The following is a 23,093-nucleotide window of genomic DNA, read 5'->3' as shown; positions in this document are numbered from 1 at the left end:
TTTCATCAGAATGGTGTCGGTTTTTCAGCCATTTTCAATGTCCTTATATACTCCTTTGGAAAAGGAGTCTGTATAAAGGAGAGTTATCTCTGTGTGTATGTCTAGAGAGATAAATAGGCTAGGCACAGTAGGAAGAGAGTTGTGGATAGGAGAAGGGAAAAACAGCAGAGGGAGAAAAAGAGAAAGGTAGAGAGGGTAGAAAGATAGAAGTCTTAATAGAAATATATTACACTTTTGCCTGGACAATATTGAGTAGCTTTACTATTAAAATATAGAAGAAAATTATATTGAACACAATGCAATTTAGTATGAATGGTTGAAATGATTTTTTTTTTATTTTAATTTATATTAAAAAGAATAGAGAACCATGAGAAGTGCAACAGAGAAGTTTGAATTTTTTTTCTTTTCTTTACTCCAAAGAAATATTTAAAAGCACATAGTAAAAGGAAAAGGAGAGATAAATAATAATAATAATAATAATAATGATGTAACAGTGCTGCTGATACTACCAACAGCCACATAAAACTATACAAATGACCAAGCCGGGTGAGCAGAAGGATATCACAGCAGAGATAAAAGGGCACACGTGAACGAAGAAGTGGTGTTCAAAGAAGTGGGTGTATGGAGAAGTGATGTTCAAAGAAGCAGTGTGTTTTTTTAAAAAAAGTATGTGTTCGAGACATGTGTGATGTCACAGAAGAGATGAAAAATCACATGTGACCGGAGAAGGAGAAATAAACTGTTTAAAAGATTTAGAAAAATTGTGTTGTTGGAAATACTAGATATAAAGGCTTTTGTTAAAAAAGAAATTTGAGTTTTTTCCTGTCCTTTGTCTTTTTGATAAAAACGTGTACAACGTAACAATGATAATAATAAAACACACTACTAAGATATCTTTCAAAGTAACTGCCAACAACTAGGGAAAATATTGATTAGAAAAACCATAAATAATTAGCAAGGAAAAGAAAAAAACCGGGAGGGGGGTACATTCTCAACATACATTCATAAGTTCCAAGTTGTAGGTGTACTCTTTTTGTTTGCACAGAGATGGTTGTCGTAAGGTGATAGAAACGGTATGAATTTGAGAGTTTTTAAATGAGTCTTTGGGTAAGCTCTGTACAAAATAGAGACTTTCTCATCCATATACAATGCAGACGTGGCACTGCAATAAACGGTTACCAATGGTCAAGTCGTGGGCTTGTGAACATCAGGATGCTGGTTATTGTTTCTGTCTGCATATTTAAAGTGGGATATATTGGTAAATTCTCACATAGTCAGGTTTGTAGAGACCATTAAATCGATAAACAACCATGTTATATTGAGTGGAGGGAATACCATCTTTCCAAAAGAAGGGGAAAGAACTTGTAGTTCTAAACACTGCTTCAACTTTTGTTGCAAAGAAACAATGTGAAACACTTGAAGAAATTTTGTGTGAGAATTCCCGACTTTAAACACAAATCCATATATAAATATCAATAGTACAAAACTATTTGCTTTTATTCAAAACATAACATGCATTATTTTTATGTTTTAAATAAATATTTATTTATTTAACATTTCTAATTTTCAGCTTATAAAATAAGTCTCCATTAGAGAAGGTTTAGAAAATACTTTTTTCTTTTTACTTGCCAAAAATTTGGTTGTCAAAATAGAGGTTGCACATGTGTCAAAATAAATAGAAATCCACTGTTTAGAAGCACTATGAAAATTAAATTTAAAACATGATGGCTTTTGTATAAACGAAAAATTAGAAATTTTGAATGAATAAATATTTATTTAAAAAAATAAAAATAATGCACTATCTTTTAACCATCATGTTTTGAATCCCATTTTCATCACGTGAATTTCTATTAATTTTATTCACTTTTATATTTTACTAGCAGGTCATCCGAGATTGGCCAGTCATAAAATATATAAAAATATTATATTTTAATTCGTGCTGATTTCTTATTTATTATTATAGTGCTAATTCTCTATTGATTATTATCCAATATATAATAATTATTTCAAAAGTGATTAAAAGAAAATATGACTTGAATACCATCCACTAGGATCGAAATCAGAACCTTTATCACTCCAGCCTTAATTGTTATATATATCTCCAGCATTGTTACCATTTGAGCTACCAACAAATGGATAGGAAAGGTTAAAAATTAAGCGATTTTAAGCTATGAATGTTTTATTTTTCACATAGAAATAATGTTTTCTTCAGCTTACTCTGACAAGGTCAACCCTCTTAGCAGCAATTTTTGCTGGCTAAAAACAAAATCGAAAGTGTGCTATAGGTCCAAATACCCTATATATCAAATTTCAACTCTGTAGACCAAAGAAACACCACCACACCACCACACCACCACCAGATATAAAGGCTTTTGTTAAAAAAGAAATTTTAGTTTTTTCCTGTCCTCTGTTTCTTTGATAAAATCAATGTGTACAACATAACAATAATAATAATAATAATAATAATAATAATAATAATAATAATAATAATAATAATAAAAATAGATATCTCTCAAAGTAACTGCCAACAACTAGGGAAAATATTGATTAAAAAAACATAAATAATTAGCAAGAAAAAACCAGGAAGGGGTACATTCTCCAAATACATTCATAAGTTCCAAGTTGTAGGTGTACTCTTTTTGTTTGTACAGAGATGGTTGTACATTGTGATCTTTGATTTGATCCAGAGAGGAGTTTGGTAGAAACTTTTTGCACACACATCAACAAAGATCACAATTTAAGACTGTAAATTATACTTTACAAAAATTGGTTGTTTGACAGGATATTCAAAAAAGAAATATTAAGATTTCCTTGTCAAAGAATTAATTCTTGTAAAGTAAAATTTATAGTCTTAAATTGTGTTCTTTAATAACAAGCTCTATTTCATATTTTGGTTTTATTGAGCTTTTTTATTTGGTTGGGATTGCTATATAAATATTAATATTTATATTCTCTTTAAGTTTACAGAAGCTTTTGGCTTGTAAACTTACTTTTTCTTTCTTGATTTAAATATATATATATATATATATATATATATATATATATGTTTTCGGTTTTAAATTCTACACAATTATGCAGAATGTAGAAATTGTGCATGAATAGAATTCAGCATAATAGTGAAATGAAACTAATAATCTAATAAGAAACCATAAAAAATGAATAAGTAGTTAATGAACGCTCATTTTTCAAAGGAATATGCAAATTAGTTAACCTTCATATAGTCGCTTGCATATCCATGACTGAGTATATTAAGAAGTTTATTTTAATACGTTTTAAATATAAAAAGTAGTCTTTTTTTTTTCTTTTTTCTTTATTTTTTTTAATTACATTTTCACCCCAAACATGGCACATTGCCACTTTGGTGTAGGGGACTACTATCAGGGACATAAGCTACTGGGGTACTATGTAGGGAGTTGGGCAGTAAGATGTCGATTCACGTTACACTTGAACATCTGCATGTCAGTACAGTTGGGGAAGCAGGGAGCCGGAATGGAATTCCAAAGTCTAGCGGTTCTGGGGAAAAAACTACTGGAGTAGAAAGCTCTCCTACATCTAGAGATCTCCACTGTGTAGGGATGGGATTTAGCTGCTTGTCGGGTTTGTCGAGGGTATTTACGTTGTGGGGGCACAAGTGCTTTTAATATCAATGTTAGAGCGAGACAAAAAAACTCAAGTTTATAAGTATAATAGATAAAGGAATTTTTTTTTAAACATTTGTTTTATTTTTAGGAAATGATGTGTCTGCTTTCGGCTCAATACCAATCAGCATTTACTCCTTCCTTCGAGCATTGACTGAGATCAATGGACTGGAGGTTAGTACTTCAATTTCCTTACCACCTTACAGAATTTCTTTCCCAGCTTACAGAATGCAATGGACGAACTAATAATATATGGACGATTCTTTTTTAATTTTTTTAGATTTTTTTTTCTTTGTTTTATAGCATATCAACACAGTTTCAGATTATTTAATGCCGAATCCATTAATTTTGGAAAAAAAGTTTTTATGCTCCAAGTTCTTTATATCTTTAATTATATATATATATATATATATATATATATATATATATATATATATATATATATATATATATATATATATATATTCAAATATTGATTTATGATCTTTGGTTTGATTGTTTTATACAGGAAAATTGTTTCTGTTTTTGGCAAGATTGAGTTTTGCACAGAGAAAGAAAAAAAAACAATAATATAAAGATTTGGTGCATTTCAGGTCAGAAAGCCAGCATCATCTCATAACACCATTTTTTAGGTGAGAATATTGTTGGAGCGCAGGATGGAGCAGGTGCTAATGCAATTGCAAGAATTCAAAGTTGACAGAATAAGTCCAGGAAACTTTTGTTCTTCCTAATCAGCAGAACGTTACCAGTATCGACCAAGGGAATAAGTATATCGGACATGTCTGTACAGTGTGTTGATATATGAAAGTGAAACGTGATCAGTAAGAGTTGAGGACATGCGTTGCATGGTGAGAAATAATATGATAATGATACAATGGATGTGTAATGTCAGTTTTAAAGTTAGATCTGATGACCACAGAGGAAATTTAAATCTGGACAGTATAGGGAGATGTGTGTAGAACAGGAGACTTTGATAGTGTGGTCACATTGAAAGAATCCATAAGAGTGCCTGAGTTAGTAAATATAGAACAGCTGAGGTAGCAGGGTTACCCCACAAGGTAAAGCCAAGGAAAACGTGGGAGGAAGTGATAATAATGGACTTTATAGAAAGACTAGCAGGGGTACCCGGCGTTGCCCAGGTATTTGGAGGTGTAAAAGAAAAAAAGGTTTAGTAGTCAGGCAGACTTGAACCTGTGACATGGTGACCCGAAGGCAGAAAAGAAAGTGAAAGAAAACGTGACATCTTATTGCTACACTACGAGGCCATAGGAAGTGAAAAGCGTTCAAATTTAACAATCTCAATCAAAAAGTTGACTTGCTAAGTGAATACGCAGGTGCAGAAATTAAGGTTGGCTGAAGGCCAGTTCAGCTTTCCGCCATTTCATTTATTTGTTTCCCCACAATATTGGGGAAACCAAGCTCCCCCCAAAAAAGGGGGAACTCTCAAATGAATAGCAATTGTCTGATATGAAGGGTTTTCCCCACATTGATCAAAACTAATTGCTTTCAAGACGTCCTGGCACGAAAGGCCGCTGGTGGCTTTGCTTTCGATTAGTTTCACTTTTATTCGAAAAAGCCGAACAAACATACAGCAGAACGGAATAACGTGAATTTTGTAAAAGTCATTCAAATAAAAGATATAGACGATCTCCGTTCGAAAATCATAGATATTACAATCTAGGGAGTATATAAAAAGTTCTAAAATATAGTAACCTCCCCCAAGAACCCTCACGAAAAAAGCCTTTGCTAAACATACAAAAACGCGTGTGGCCGTTTTGCCTTTTATATATATATATATATATATATATATATATATATATATATATATATATATATATATATATATATATATATATAGATGGATAAATAAAGTCTGGGCCAAAGATAAGTTAGCTTGGAAGTCAATTTCTAAAAGTCATCTAACATTTATACAAATGACACTATCACCTATGGCAACACTTCAAAGGCTGTCAATGACCAAGATCTTTCTGATTTTCTCTCTTTTAACCTTAAGCATGTGTTGCAATTGGGAAAAAAGATGGCTGGTTAATTTTAATGCATCCAAAACCAAGTTTCTATCTTTTCACCATTAATGCTCTGATCGTCATCTGGCCCCACTTTAAATAAATGGCTCTTGAGAAAGCACCATGCAAGACAAGTTTCTGAGACAGACCTTCACTTCTGATCTTAAATGGAAAACTTACTTCAAATTCGTTGCCAAGGTTGCCGGAAAAATGGTTGGATCATTCTACCGCTCCGGAAGGTATCTCATTCCCAACACCAACCTCTACCTGTATCAGAGCCAAATGCATCTTAAAATGGAGTTCCGTTGCCACATCTGCAAAGAAGCTGCTCAGACCATCTTTTCTTGCCTTGACAGGGTACAAAACTGACTTTGAAATCTAGTGGGCAATGTTATTTTCTTCTCTCTGCTATCTTTTTCTCACAGAAGAGACGTAGCGAAACTATCTTTGCTCCGTCATTATTTTTGCGGCAGGTGCTCAAGTGAGCTTCACTCTATCGTCCCCATTTTTATAAAACATTCACAGCAAACACTCGACTAGCTACAACCACTGCCAATTACCCTTACTTTCTATCCGTGCGTAAAAATAAACGAAAATTCCATGAGCAAAGTTTTTTCCCAGAATAACTTGTCTGTGGAATGTAATACCTTGGAGCTACTTCCAAGCTGACTATAACATGACCATTTTTAAGTTCAATGTAAACAAATTGTTGTTAAGCTGGCCTCTTAAATAATCAGTTTTTACCTGATTTCTACTATCACTGATCATCACAGTGTTGTCTCACCTGCAGTGGCGGCTCGTGCATGGAGCTGTGGGACTGCAGCACCCCCAAGTTATTTCTACACAATAATTATGATAAAATTAAAAATAATACGTTTGTTTCATTTTTTTATTATTATCATTATTATTATTATTATTATTATTATTTTATTTTTTCTATGTGTACATTATAAAATCATTAACTTTAATGTCGGTATCTCCAAATGCATATAATAACAAAAATAAAACTTGCTTGGAGCTGTGAAATTCACAGTTACACTTTCTTAATGAAATTCTCTTGTACACATGCGCAGATTAGACGCTTTAGGCAGCCGATGAAAGCCTCTTGAGGAACTGTCGCTTGGCGCAGTTCCGTGTCGTGAAATTCGTTGTTTGCTTAGAGTGTGCGCCTGTATAGATATGATAACATTGTTATTGAAAAAAAAAAGGTTTACTTATATTTTTTTAAATTATTATTAAAATCTGCACATAACGTGTTCTTGTACATAAAATATTGTGCTATTTTTTTTTAAATACGCACACTTTTAGCGTTGCGATTTAAGTCGGTAGCAGACGGAAATATATAATATGCAGAAACTGTTTATTTTTATTTATTAAAAGTATTCCGGAATTTAGCAGTGGAGCTAACACGCGGCCAAGGGTAAAAACCAAATATACAATAAATAAATCTTACCATAAAAATAATGTTACTTTTCCATCTACCTGCCTTTTTGTTTGTTTCTTTAAAGTAGTTTTAAATGCTATTTATTTTGCAACAACTAAACTTTACAAAAAAAACTGTTTACATTTTTTCCTAGAAGCAAAAAAGCGAAGAAACAGTTTATGTTGAAAATACATTTTAGTTAGAAATCTTTTTAACGTGTATGTTTTAGATATAAAAAAATTAGCATTTATTTGCCTCCGACAAGGACAATGTTAGAAAAATGGATTTTTTACACAATGTTTGAAAATGTTAGAAAAATGGATTTTTTACACAATGTTTGAAAAATGGATTTTTTACACAAGATTTTTTAATTAAAATGTGTTTGTAAGTAAAAAAAACCACAGTTTTTTATAATTATGCATTTTTAAACTTTACATTGAATTTGTTAGTAGATGGGTCAGATAATACGCATTAAAAAAAAGTAATTAGAAATCCTTCTGGACTGAGACAATTTTATTTTTTTGTTTTTTGGGGAAGAAAGCTACATTAAAATTCGATGTTTTATAATGCTTATATATGACATCCTATTTTCTTATAATAAATCTCCACTTTATGTCGATCTTTACCGGCATGGGAAGGTCAGTAAATAGCCAAGTTTGTTCTTTTTATATAAAAAGCAAGTTGTTAAAAGATTTGTAAATAAAATTTTGTATCTTTAAATATTTTTGTTTGTTTGCTCACTATATAAAAATGTAAACTTTTTTATTTTGCATTTTATTTACAAATACGTTTTGTTATGAATACATCTTTAAAAATAAATTTTGTAAATAAAACTGTTATTAAATAAAACGCTATTTTCAAATAGTAAACTCCTAAATTAACCCTCGTAGGGAGGCAGGTAAATTTCAAAGTTTTTCTTTTTTGTTTTTATAAAAAATAAGTTATTTTAAAAATGTTTTTCGTTTTTTTGCAAAAAAAAAAAAAAAAAAAAACGCAAACTTTTATTTAATCTGAAAAGTGTAAAAGGAATAAATATATATATTATTTTTATTTTGTAAAGTGTACATAATTTAAAAAAATCTTTTTAATAAAATGTTTTTGCGTATTATCCATTTCTGATTGATTATTTGTCTTTGTTATATAATTGAATATTTATTTGAATGTTTGTTTATTATTTGATAAAATATTTATTTATATATTCGAATTCCTTTACACAATATTAAAAAAATACGTAAAATTTTTGAAGCAGCACCCCCACTAATCTCAGGCATGAGCCGCCACTGCTCACCTGACACGCATTGACCTATATCCTTGAGTAGCTTTCAGGCCTTTATAAGTGATGATTCCATAGTAAAAAAAAACACATATGCCCACATGTAAAATGGATGTTAAACCGAATATGATGATGGTTTAGGCTTCAAATGATTCAAAGAGGGTAAGGAACTTTTGTGTCATCAAAGAATGACTTCCTGTCTCTTTCCCTCCACACATACAATCTGTGTCTTTTGATTTTGACTTTCTTAGTTGAGACTGATTGGAGTTGTTTAGGAGAAAAAGTGATTGTTTTTTGCGCTGTCCACACACACATAAGGTTGGGTCAGCTTTTGCTATTGGCTACTTGTATTTTCAATTTAAAAGAAAATTCAATTCGGATCCACTGAATTTTGTAGGGATTGAAAGTAAAAATATTAATTTTGCTGTGAAGCTTAAGGCTTTAAACAAATCATGATGACGTTTGGGATTCACTGAATTTTGCAGAATCCCATTCACATCACCATCTGATTATCATATATCAAAATCAGTATAAATCCTTTCAGTTTTGTATGATTTGGATTCATCGGATTACTGTTCTCATCTTGTGTGTGATTTTCACAACGTTTCGGTCGATGTAACCTCCGACCTTATCAGGTGTATCTTGTTGAACTCGTGAATGCTTCTGTCGAACTCAAGAATCTGGACGGAATTTCGAGCGGAACCCTTTATTTACTTCACGAGGGTAGCATGCTCTTGTTCTGTCAGCCATGATTGGATAGTCGTCCTAAGTAATTCGCAATTGTATTTTTCGGTCACCCACACTAAGGATTGAACCTTCAACCTTCAGGAGAATATCACTTTTTGCAATTGATTTTTCCAAGTACTCTAACAACTGGAAAAATCAGTTGTAAAAAGTGATATTCTCCTGAAGGTTGAAGGTTCGATCCTCAGTGTGGGCGACCGAAAAATACAATTGTGAATTACTTAGGACCTCTATCCAGTCATGGCTGATGGAACAAGAGCATGCTAGCCCCCGTGAAGTAAATAAAGGGCTTCACTCCAAATTCTGTCCAAATTCACGAGTTCGACAGAAACATTCCCAAGTTCAACAAGATACACCTGAAGAAGGTCGGAGGTTACATCGACCAAAACGTTGTGAAAATCACACTCAAGATGAGAACAGTAGTCCGATGAATCCAAATAATAAGAATACCCAATCTTCATCTCAAAATTCAGAAACGTCCTTTCAGTTTTGTATAAAAAAAACTCATTGATTATATTGCAACTGTTATTTTTAACTTTTTTTTATATTATTTTTTCAGGGACGCAATCCTTATGAGCGCACAATCATGTATGCGATATCTCTTGGTGGAGACACTGACACTATAGCCATAATGGCTGGTGCGATTGCTGGTGCTTATTGGGGTGAGGAAGCCATCCCCCAAAAATGGCAACAGAATTGTGAGGGACTATCAGTGACACAGAAGCATGCAGATGATCTTTATGATTATGTTAAAACGCATTAGCTAACATTTATTACATATGGAGCAGAATTCCCCCTGTATTAAAAATTAAAAATAAAGAAAAATCTGTATGATGTATGTACCCTTGACGAAACGAAAACATCTTATTCCAAAAATCATGTAAACTGATCAAGTAGTTTTAGTTTTATAAGGATTTTCTTATTCAAAAATAAAACTAATTGATCAATTTATGAGATTTTTGGAATGCAATGTTATATTTTTTGTCTGTCACAGGTATATACATGACACACAGTTTTTTGTGTTTTTTAATGTAGAGGGAATTATGGACAAGCACCAGTAACTTTCTTGAACTATCCAAAAAATAACTTTGAATAAATTATTGTTTGCCTTTTTGGAGCCATTCAAAAAATAATTACCTAAATAAATTATTGTTCTGAACCATACACAAAATTATTGTAAAGTTCTACTGAAGTACAAAATAATAATAATATGTTGAACCATATAAAATAAAAACAAAATAAATAATAAAATTAAATCCAAGTTTTAAAACGAGATAAGTGTTATTTCTATAATCTAATTTAAAATCATTTAAGCTTTCAATCTTGACATTTTCAGATGTTTTTTTTTTCAGGAAATATTTTTATGGACATAACTTTGCATATCTTCTATGCCAATATTTTTGCTACAAATAAATTTATGCAACCTTTCAAATTTGATTTCTTTTATATCTTACCAAATTTTCTTTTCATTTTTATTTTTTATTAACGGAAGATCTCAAACAATTTATTTTTCTAAGAATAATAATTTGCTTTAAAAAAGTTATCTCCCCTTTGCACTCAAATAATTGTTTTTCTCTTATGAGTATGAATTGGAATTTCCAAATAGTCCCATTTGACTAATCAGCAGTCACTTAAATTTTGCAGGCTAGATGCAAAAATACTTTATCTGTCTTCTTTTATAATTTGTGTTTGATGGTCGAAGACGCTGATAAATGTTGTTCCTTTCTTTGTGAATGTGATCACAAACCAATCAACATCTAAAAAACGTAACTTCACTATGTATTTGACGCATTCAAGAGAGCAGTCTATAGCGAAGTTAAATAAACATATTTCATTGTTAGTCTTTATTAGGTACAGGCAAAAATGTCGGTTGAAAGATAGGGGCACATAGTTTTGAAAGGCGGTTTATCATAATTCTTTTGTAGGTTTCTGACTACTTTTTGATTGTATTTGAAAGATCAAAGTCTAAAGTTAATTACCAAAAGGAAAATAATACTTGTACACGTGAAAAAAAAAAAAATAGTTATAATTAAAAATGTTTTCACAACTAACAATTTCAGCTAAATTTTGAAGTTAAATAAATTCATTGTAAAAATCCTTTGAACGATAAATATTAGTTTTCTGTGTCTATTTCAAAGATAATTAGCAAAGTTCTAAGATATTGAATTCAATTAAAAAAACACCCTGTTTGTACAAAAAATAGCTTAATTAGCCCCGAAAAGTGAGAATCACAAATCATGACAAACGAAAGTTTTGTAAACATGTATTATACGGAAGCCCAAATGTCAGACAGTCGAAAGGCTGTCTGAAAATGATGTTAGGTAGTTTAAAGGAGGTAGTGAGTTGCTGGTTTTCTTTTCTTTTTTTTCCAGCCATACATCTGTACATTCCTATTGTGAACGTTTGTATCATTTTTACCATTTTTTGATTTAATTATTTTTCTATGTTCCTGCTTTTAAATTTAAAAAACAAATATATTTTTTCAAGATTATATAAAAATTATGTTACATCAAAAGTTTCACATTCATTCAAGCAAGAAATATATTAGAATCTTAAAAAAATTATAAAAATTATGCAAAACATGTAATTTAAAAAAAAATGTAGAAATATTTTTTGTAATTATAACTATTTTGTGAAAATATTAAAATAACAATGCTTAATTCAATGATAATATCAGTAGTTCGAGAAATGCATTTTTCTTTGAGTTATATCGAATTTATTAATACATATTTTAGGGGCTTTTTTCGTAATGTTCCTGTAAAAATTTAAAAAAATTTTAATTACTACAATTTACGAAGCTTTATTTTCATAAAAAAAATAAATAAATAAATTCACGCATTGTTCTTTACTACCAAAAACCATAACTTTAGTAAAGATATTTTTTGTTTAAACAAAATAATACATTTCCACTAAGATTCAAATAAAAATAATAGGTTCATTATATTCTGTGATCATTATTTGATAAATACTGAAAATTTCATTAAAATTGGTTAATTTCCTGATTTTTGGTGAATTTTTGAGTAAAAGAAGGGGTCAAAATGTTTATACATTTTGAGCATCAGTATTTATTTTGCATTTTGTACCTAGTCTTTATTCAAGCCACAAAATTCAGTTAGTTTTGCAAGACATTTCCTGTATTCATGTAATAAGGATTTTTTTTATTTTAACCTATTTTAAAGCATTTATTTACAAGTAGTGCCAAGTTCTTGTTTCAATGACAACAAGATGGCAGATGTGAGACAGACATATTTGGAGTCTCAATAATCACTCTAAACTCGAAAATTAATAAAATACGGATAGAAATCCACCCAATAAATGTTAGTTTCTGAATAATGTATTTGTTTGCTTAACCTTTGGAAATTTCAAAGAAAATACCACCTGTGAAGAGATGTATAAATTTTTGTTAATAATTCCTGCAGCTTCCACAGACATTTACTGATTCACATCATTAACTGTCAGCAAATCTTCTCTCAATTGTCATTTCCTGTATAATCATTCAAGGGAAGTAACTCAGACCTCATATTAACAATCTCTCTTTCTTATCAAGCAACACATTTGGTGCTTGTTTGGATCAGTGATCTTTTAAACCAACGCATTTCAGGTGAAAACATTATTATATACTTACATTTCATGTTGAAATTAGCATAAATTACAAAAAATTATCCAGAAGATGATGTGCTGGAAGTATTTTATACAAAACATCAGCCACAATTACGTTCTGTTTAAAAATGGTAGTATGTATTTATTTAGTCAAAATGAGCCATTGCAGTTACCCCCCACCCCTGGATCTTGCAAACTCTCCACCATTAAAACATACAATAAAACTCCATAAATTGCTAAACTTAATAATTTTTATTTTTATTTGTAATTATTTTTCCATTGGATAATTTTTTGTATATTTTGGAATTTATACTAATTTAGACATAACATGTAAGTACATAATAAAGTTTTCACCTGAAGTGTGTTGGCTTAAAAGATCATTATAAACAAACACCAACAACTTCATCTTCATTCTCATAATTGAGAGCGTTCAGTTTTTTTTAATCATTTTTATCCTGTGATTTTTAGGATAATCAGACTTTTCAGCAGCTTCTACTGGTTTCACAATTAAAACATTGATTCCTGATGGAGACACTGACAGCAGAATTAATTTTACTGTATTGTCAAACTTCCCAAATCTGGGATAGTCTATCACAATGTGCCCATGTTTTCTCCACCCATAACATATCCTGGTAGTCATGAAGAGGTACTCTCATGGAATATGGCCAAACTGACCACAGTTGTGATGTGATTCAATAGGTGCCCCTTCACCCCAAATGTTTGGAAGTAAAAGAAAAAAAGAGAAAAAATTATAACAAAAGAAACAGGAAATAGGGTTTATCAGTGGACAAAAGATAGGAAGCTGTTCACTGAGGCAAACGAAAGAAACTTGACATAGAATTGTTGGTCAGGGTGTAGCAAATACGGGAACAAAAGGATCTGAGAGATATTTAAGATTGACAATGGGTTTTATGATACTGAGAAGCAATTTGCAGAGACTAGTGTTTTGCAATGTTTTTATGATTGTGCCTGGTTGATGGCGATTGAGAGTTTTTTAAGAGTTAATAGTTCAATTGGACACTTGATGGCAATTGAGAGTTGGAAGCCATTGATGGCAGCTCTTGGCTTGGACCAAATCGAGAGATCTTGAGCAAACCAAAATGAATTGATCAGCCAATTGACAAATTCAGTCACAATAGTAGATATAAATGTTCAGCTTTGCATGTAGAAGGGCAATGGTGTCCCACTCATATCCAGAGTACAACGAATGTTCACAGAAAGTGTGTATTTTCTTTGGAGTTACTTTTTGTACTTTTTTATATACTTGTCAATGTGCACTCACCTAAATGGCTGCCAATGTGTAAGAGACAGTGATACGGCCATGATAAGAAGAGAAGATGAAGGAGAACAAATCTATGGCACACAATGTTGGGGTTGGCAAGTTGTCAAGCGAGTGATGCTTTTTGTCACAGTAATAGGCTCAGCTGTTGATGTCTTTGTAAAGAGTTACAAGTCATGTGGCACAGTTGACTGCACAGATATCAGTCGTTTGTGAATGCATTCATTCTTATGGCCATCACTTAAATCAAGTATACGGGTTTCCAGGGGCTTCATTCAGAGGTTCTCATATGAGAAGACAGCCTGATTTGAAATCCACACAACCTATCACAATTTGGGCATCGGTTACCGTTGGACAATTATGCATATGTCTGATTTTCATGCCATACTATTCTTGCTTCTCTTAGCTCTTCAGTGTTATGAGCAAATTGACTATGGAATGCAATTTGCTACTGGGACAGTAGCAAAAACTTACTATGAAGACAATAGAAGATATTGTTATTTGGAAGAAATAGCTTACCTTGTAGGCTTATATATAGTTGTGTTTATCGGCTGTTTTCACTTTAGGGTATTTCATTTCAGCCTCCAGATGATGTTGGTTTATCAGGAGAGAATATGCACCATTTCGGGGGTCTTCCACATATCACCCCCCACCCTATTACTGATGTGAGGCCCTGTTATCTGAATTACATTTAAATCAAATGAACTATACAATATAATCAAAAAAGGATGTTTAACAATTTACCATCTCCCATGACCACAAAGTGTCTCACATCATTGTTGTCTGAAGACGAAACATATATATATATATATATATATATATATATATATATATATATATAGGAGCAAACAGTTAATAAAACATGTTAAAAAACACTTTGAAAAAGAGTTAAAAACATATTTAATCTGAAAAGGAAACACTTGATAAGTGGATAGTCCTTAATCTGCGGAGTTTTGAATAAATACTTTCCTTCTCATGAGATTAAATATGTTTTTAATTCTTTTTCAAAGTGTGTTTTAACATGTTTTATTAACTGTTTGCTCCTATTATTAGCTCTATCTCCTATTTGGTTTTATCGAGCTTTTACATCCGGTTGAGATTACTTTATAAATATTAATTCTTTAATATTTATAATAATAATATGTGAATCTTCAAAAGCTTTTCAAGCAGAGGATAAGCAAACTATTTAATTTTACATCGTTTTGTTTGGAATTCAAAGGCTTACAAATATGATAACTGGATTTTTCTGTGCCACACTAAGAAGTTGAGATATAATCAGTGGAAGAGCATAATGTCCGGATTAGTGTTGCATGTTTTTCTGTTTGAGTATCAGAGTTGTAACATCATTAAAATTCGACTTTATGTGAGGTTTCACAATATTTGTGTTGATCTTCACTCTAGAGGAAACTTTGTGCTTTCCAAATTTATGATTTTCTGATTATCTCCCTTTGAACTTTATGAATTGAGTTATTAATAGGGCTATGACAACAGAATCTTATTATTGATTTGACTCTCGAGTATATATCTGACACAGTTAAATACACTTAATCAACCGAGAACCATATCACTCTATATAAAAGCATATAAGATATCAACTGATACACACTCGTCAAAACAATGAAAAAAAACATTCTGTTGCCGTAGCCCTAGTTATTGAATCAAAGAGGTGATTGTAACAGTGACGTTTTATTATCTATAATATCTTTGTTGATATTCACTCTGATTGCACCAATTAAAGCTGGGATAAAATGTTATTATGAAGGAAACTTTGTGCTTTCCAAATTTATGATTTTCTGATTATCTCCTTTTGAACTTTATGAAATGACAAGATTGAGTTGAAAGTGTGATAGTCTTTGAAGATCACCAGAGAGGGCTAATTATCTCCCCTATGTATTTTTTCTCCAATATGATGATCATAAGTTAGATCAATATTTTCCTGGAATAATACCATCAAATAATGCAATACATGATTGCTTGGTTCAGATGTTTATGAAAAATTTATGAATTGGTATTTAATTTCAATAACTACACTCTCAATTAAGTTTCTGAAATTTTTAGATGAGGATTGATAATCTGAATTATTCAAACTACTTTTCTCATCTTGAGTGTTATTTGCATAACGTTTCAGCTAATGCAACCTTCGACTTTCTTCATGGCGTAATGGATAAAGTACTAAGTAAAATTCAGTTCTAACTGACATTCTTCTGGAGGTTGAAGATTTAATCTTCAGTGCAGGCAATACTAAGAATACAATTGTGAACTACTTAGGGCTTCTACCTGATCATGGCTGATGGAACAAAAGCATGCTACCTCCGTTCTGTTCGAAATTCTGTGCAGATTCCTGAGTTTGTCAAGATACACCTAAAGAAGGTCAGAGGTTACATCAGTCAAAACTTTGTGAAAATAACACTAAAGATCAGAACAGTAGTCCGAATAATCTAAACTCTTCATTGTATTAAAACAAAAAATTAATTCTTGTTAAAAAAATCAATTAAAACTAAATAAGTTAGAGTTGGACATCTTATATATAAAGTTGATCACAGGCTGGATATAGAAGTTTTCGAAGAGGTGAATTGCTTCAAGTACCTAGGTCCATCATTTAAACTCGTCAGCCTAACATTCACAAGGAACATGAATCGGGACAAATATATAGAAGACATTGCCAAGGTTGCTGCAAGGAAGGTAGGTTCTCTCTACCATGCTAGAACATTTTTCACATCTACCAGTATCCTATATTTCTACAAAGCCAACATCACTGCGACTGGGCAAAGAGATGCAGATATTAATAGCCGTATCACAAGCACCTACCTTGTCTTCTGCTGCCATTATTCCCGTTTGTGGTCCAGCTGAAAACACTATCAATAATTTCCCCCACTCTTTATCCGTGCCTAAACCTAAATGTAGATTCCATGAACAAACATTCTTTCTTAGAACTGCACACCTATAGAACTCTTCCATTTGCTAGCTTTCCAGTTGACTACAATATGGCCGTCTTCAAGTCCAACATAAACAAGTTCTTGATGAGCCGTTTCCTTTAAGTAATCCAATTTATCAAATTTTCACTACTAACAATTATCATGTACACTTATTAACCATTATCCTCGAGTGGCCTCTGGGCCTTGATAAATGGTGACTCCTTTATAAATAAAAAAAATATAAAAATCAAGATAGTTCCGAAGTTCAGTCTATCAAGCACTTGTCCGCACCATTTTTTTCTATAGTTGTAAGTTCTGGCTGATGAGAGCTGTTGATCTCTGCAGATTGAAGGTTTTTGATCATTTCCGCCTATATCACATCCTTTATATACTCTAGCAACACCTTCCTGCCGAACACGATCCTCCGAGCATGGTCCCTCATCATCTCTCTCTAGTGGGCTCTTTTCATGAAACCCCTTCGCTGGGCTAGTCATGTCCTCCGCTGTCAGCTAAGCGATCTCATCAGAGAAGCTATCAAGCTGGTTCTTCCTTGGAACTGGAAGAAGCAATGCTAAAAACATCGGTCAAAACAGTTAAACAAGATATTGGACCAGTTCTGGGTCTGACAATCTACAGTATTTGCCGTTATAACCATGACTGGCTATCGGTAGTATTAGCATTGGTGATGGATCGCTGGGCTTGGTCAGCTTTTGTGTGAGATGTGGTGAATTCATTGGAAGGAGCCAGCCAACCTGATCCAGGGTGAATGCTGAAACATTGTGAAAATAACGCTAAAGATGAGAACAGTTGTCTTATTTTTTAAGCCCCAACAGGCTTTCCAATAATGGAAATATTGAAGAACTCTTTTTCTGGCACATGCTTCTTTTATTTCTTTCTCTCCGTTACACGTTTTTATTACAGCATCGTTCAGTTATTAATTGTTCTACAGAAAAATTTTAAAAAGCAGACTCCCGCTCCAAAAAAAAATGATAAAACTCAATTATCTAGACTTTTTGTGTGCTCCTTTCTATTTTTCTCACTTTGATGAATCTTTCTGCTTTCCAATAACCTGCCGAACCTTTTCCATTCTCATTTCAATTTTTAACCATATGCATGGAAGATTTAAAGAGGATACGGTTTTCTTTCTTTTGTCTATAACTGACTCAATATCATATGGAAGTCTTCCTCCCCCTCCCCAGATCTGACATTTGACGGGAGACAGTTTGGTTGCACATTTTTAATGGTAGAATCCCCTACCTTTGACCAAGCTGGAGCAGAACAAACTAACCACAAGTCCGAGTGCTAGAACTGAAGTTAACCCAAACACTTGAAACTGGATCAAAGATGTAATAACTAGGGCTATGACAACAGCATATTCTTTTCCTTGTTTTGATTCTCAGGTATATATCCATTGATATCTTATATGTTTTTATGTAGAGTGATGTGGTTCGTGGTTGATTAATTGTGTCTAGCTGTGTCGGATATATACTTGAGAGTAAAAACAATGAAAAGAATATGCTGTTGTCATAGGCCTAGTAAATAACACATTAATGACGATGGTTCAATAAAGTTGTTTTAAATGCTAGAATGAAAGTGTTTTCCAATTCTAAAAACTCTTTTATTAAAGAAGTTTTTTTTAACTACTTTTTTTTTATTTGTATTATTTGAAAAGAATCTGTTTAAATCTGTGATTTATTTGATATTCTCCCCTAACTCAGAATTGATCTCCAAAGATTGATGGCAGGTAAATATAATGTTACCAACGTTTTAATACATATTCTTTTTAATCTTTGGTTCACCCCAAACACTGTTACTGAAATGTAAGGGCTACTGTTATTATGGGACAAATTTATAGGGAGTATTCTAAGTGGAGAGTTGTGCAGCACCATGTTTGTTCACATTACATTTAACTTTCTACATGCTTGTACAGTCGGGGAAACAGGAAGTAGAGAGGAAATTCCAAAATAAAATCCATCCAAAATAATTAGCTATTAGAGTAGAAAATTTTCCAGCAATTCATGGACCTCCATAGTGAAGGGGTGGAATTTGCTGCTAGTGAGGTTGCTCAAAGGTATTTATGCTGAGAGAATATACATGGAATCGTTTGTAAAACAAGCACAGGGATGCCACATTGTGAGGATGGGACAGGGCCTGAAACTTGGTAGACAGCATATATGATCTACTAGGTTTGACACTCTTTTTTGCGCCTTGCCCAAGAGGGAGAGATTAATGGTTAGAGCACCAGCTGAGATATGGCAACAATACCTTTTCTCTTCTCTGCAACCTCTTTCCCACAGAAGAAATGTTGCGAGCCTATGTCTGCTTTATCATGATTTTCATGACAAGTGCTCGTCTGAGCTCCAATATATGGTCTCTCCCTGGCTTGACTTTCATGAAAAATACTCGTCTATCTGAAACTACTATCAATAATTTCCCCTACTCTTTATCTGTGCCTAAACGTAAATATAGATTCCAAATTATTGATAGTAGTTTCAGCTTGTGAAAGTTTGGCAAGAAGGACCATAGATTGGAGTTCAGACGAGCACTTGCCATGAAAATAATGACAGAGCAGAGACAGACTCACAACGTCTCTACTGTGAGAAAGAGGTTGCAAGGAAGGAAGCATTTTGAACATCTACTGGGAGGACTATCGCACCAACCTCGGTGTCCTTCAGTAGGCCAACACCATCAACATCAAAACCATGCGCGAGCCTTTTCTAGTCTCACACAAAAACACGCATTCACATCTCAAGCTATATTACTTGTCATATACATACGCGCACACAAACATACGCACGCACGTCCACACACGTACATATATTCATGTTTGCGTATATACACTCACATTCATGTGTATACCCACACACGCTAACGTACACACATGTACTCACACACGCGCACATGTATGCACACATGGGCAATGTCACTTCCCCTTTAAAAGGAAATCCACACATGCTCAAAAGACCACCGGGAACAACTATAAAAGCAAGAGCAATAAGCAGCTTCTTTCTTTTCCGACTCGCTTTCCGAGCCGAGTGGTCGGCTCACAGCCGCCGCCATTTCGGCATGCGCACCTCACGCCACTTGCTACTATATGTGAGGCAAAAAGCTAACAAACAGTACGTACACCTTATACACTTTCTATCTCCATAACCTGGATTGACTTTCTCTCTCTATCTATCTACAACTTGTGCCGGAGAACACCTCCGCGTAGCTGACTGCTAACATGGCGTACAGCTTTACTGATGTCAACCCTCTATCTTTGTCTTTGTCTACGCGCTGAACTATCATTCCCATTTCTACTACATTACTCACGCCTCTTTCCACGCGCAAACAAACGATGGTGACTCGAACGTGAGATGAACACACATTTCCTTTTCTTTCTACACCACCAGTCCCGCAACAAACGATGGTTACACCCGTGCGAACATAAACACGTGTTATACCTAAAACATTCATTTTTCAACAGTAAATAAACAACACATTTATTTTATCCATCAATTGAGTCTTTGTTTCCTTCATTCCATTCGTCTCATTATTTTCTTTTGTAACGGGATTAGGATATATATATCCTAGTCCTCTACAGCCATTATCATTAGGAACCAGCTGAGGTCCGAAACAACTCTTTTATGGGCAGATAAAATAAGGAAAGTGCACTCAAGGAGGCTAGAAGAAACGATATAAGAAGTGTGGTATCAACACATGCACATGGAGGACTCAGGCCAAGGAAAGGCAAACCTGGAGGCAGACGATCATTTAAGGCATGCTAGCCACCTTCGAGGCCAACTGACGTGCGGATCTCGAGGAGAAGAGAAAGAGGAGAGAGAGAGAAGAACCAATTCTGCAAATGAAAATAGAGCTGCCTACCGTGACTGTGAAAGGCAGTTGAAGGCTAAAATCGGCCTTAACGACCACCTCTGCACACTAAAACCCAGAACACAATCACCATTCTCACTGCTGAGGGGTTGCCAAGATAGAGTGTTACTGTTACTTAGCCAAGCCAGTGCACTTTTCAAGATGCAATTTTGACACGACTTGGTTGAGAATTTCAGGTTTAAAAGATAGTAAAAAAAAAAAACCCTAAGTATGAGGATGGTTGCAAATCGGATTAGGATAAGCTTCGTCATTATTATTATCATTATTATTATTTTATCATTATCATTATTATTATTTTTATTATTATCATTAATATTATGATGATTATTATTATTATTATCATTATGATTAATATTATTATTATGATTATCATCATCATTATCATCATCATCAGTATTAATATTATCATTATAATCATTATTACCATCATCATTATCATCATCACCATTATTATTTTTTTTTACTTGCAAAAGTCTTTTGCAAGTAAAATTGTTGTACATCTTGAAAACCACGTTGGCTTGGCTAAGTAAAAATGACAATAACAAATGCATACAAGAAATAAAGACGCGTGAAAAATTACACAATTAGAAAAGTCAATTTTATTGCATTCAGTAATACTTATTTGTTGTCTATTTGTTTGTTTGTTTGTTTGTTTTTTACCCCCCCCCTGCACAATCACCAAAACTTCAATTTCTTCCCATGTTATTGGCTAGAATTAAACTAAATATTTTCTTAAAACTAAAAAAATGGGAAAAGTAATCATCCCTGCTGGAAATTTCAAATATCAGGCGTCAGCACAAAATAAAATGTAAATTTTTAAAAAGTTTCACAATTTCCGAAAAGATAAAGAAATGGTTACTCGTTCTATCCTACGCGAAGTCTTCAAAAAAGACGTGATCGAATGATCGTGTTAAATTCATAAATTTATTTTAGTAAAAAATATTTTAGTTTTGACTTCTGTCTTTTAATCAAGAAAAAAAAATGAATTTATGTAAATATATATATTAAAAAAAAAAAACAATCATTTTTATTTTAATTAAACACACACACACACACACACACACACACACACAACCAAGAGAGAATTACGGTAAAAACAGCGATTGTTAAGTTCAGACAGAACTAATCGATGTCAACTTTTTCTTTCCGTTTTTTTAAGATATCATAAAGAATGGAGATTATATTAAAGGTTTAAAATTTCATAAAATAGATATGCTTACATTTGAAAAAAATGTTTTATCATTATTCTTATTTTTCTTCTTTTTATTATTATTTCGTTTTCTAATGAAAATATTTTTACTAAATAAAACAGTGTTATGGTAGAGAGTTCAGTGGAAATTAGTAGCAGTAATTCGTAGGAAAAAAATACTTTTCTTTCGCTTTTGTTTCAAAAAAAAAAAAAAGAAAGAACTGCTTCTTGTATTTATTTTTGGATGGCATTAATTGTTTTATTTTTATCGTTTAGATTCGAAGATTTTTGTTGAAAATGTTAATTTTTCCATTAATTCCAATTTGTGCGCGTCGAGGCGCTTTTCCTAAATGAGTAGGTGTTAACTGGCTTGCAAAAGTTTTATACACACATACACAAGATTACGTAGATATTACATATAGGGTTCATTTTACCGACACTTGTATAATGAAGTATATATGTCTAATATCGTTGTGTATGTGTGTATGCATCTATGTAAATTACATATAGAGGTATATAATATATATACTTTATGAGGGGAATCAAAATTATGCAAATTATGACAATTTATTATTCATAACAAAGAATACAAGATAACGTGAATTATTTCACCCCTCCCCTCATATGTCAGTGGATAATTATATTTTAAAAACAATATATATATATATATATATTTCAATTTTCATTAGTATTCCGAACAAGTTTCTTGAGATGAATATAAAATCCCAAAATAATTAAGTTTACAAGTCTGAAAAATTAAAGAGTATTAAGAAAAAAAAGCTCAATATAACCAAAATAGGAAATAGAGCTTAATTATAAAAGAACAAAATTAAAGACTGTAAATTATAATTTTTAAGAATTTACAACTCTTTTTGTTCTTATATTTGTGTGCGTATATATATATATATATATATATATATATATATATATATATATATATATATATATATATATATATATATAAGCATATTCTTTATTTTTACAAACAATTAAAATGCAAAAAAAATATATATATAAACTCTATTTGTTACTCAGTACTAATTCGCCCACTCCTTTTTTTTTTTTTAATATATTTTACTTTTTATCATTCTTAGATGAAAAGTCTCCTATAATAGTGTTTCTTAATAATATG

General features: G+C 32.3%; 1 protein-coding gene across 3 annotated transcripts in view; it reads left to right on the top strand.

The window, feature by feature from the left end:
* The window catches only part of LOC145242158 (ADP-ribosylhydrolase ARH3-like), a 64,335-nt gene extending 53,801 nt beyond the window's left edge, over positions 1-10,534 (top strand). For all 3 annotated transcript variants that reach the window (XM_080105137.1, XM_080105135.1, XM_080105136.1), the window contains exons 6-7: positions 3,730-3,812; positions 9,662-10,534. In XM_080105137.1, the coding sequence (XP_079961263.1) occupies positions 3,730-3,812; positions 9,662-9,865 (287 nt within the window). In that variant the 3' untranslated portion in view covers positions 9,866-10,534. The remainder of the gene's footprint in view (positions 1-3,729; positions 3,813-9,661) is intronic.
* Positions 10,535-23,093: the final 12,559 nt, after the last annotated feature.

The sequence above is a fragment of the Euprymna scolopes genome, chromosome 21 (genome assembly GCF_053919585.1).
Source record: "Euprymna scolopes isolate OS-2025 chromosome 21, ASM5391958v1, whole genome shotgun sequence".
In the NCBI taxonomy this organism is placed as follows: Eukaryota; Metazoa; Mollusca; class Cephalopoda; order Sepiida; family Sepiolidae; genus Euprymna; species Euprymna scolopes.
The sequence above is the reverse complement of the archived record's forward strand: the minus strand, read 5'-3'. Positions and strand labels throughout refer to the sequence as shown.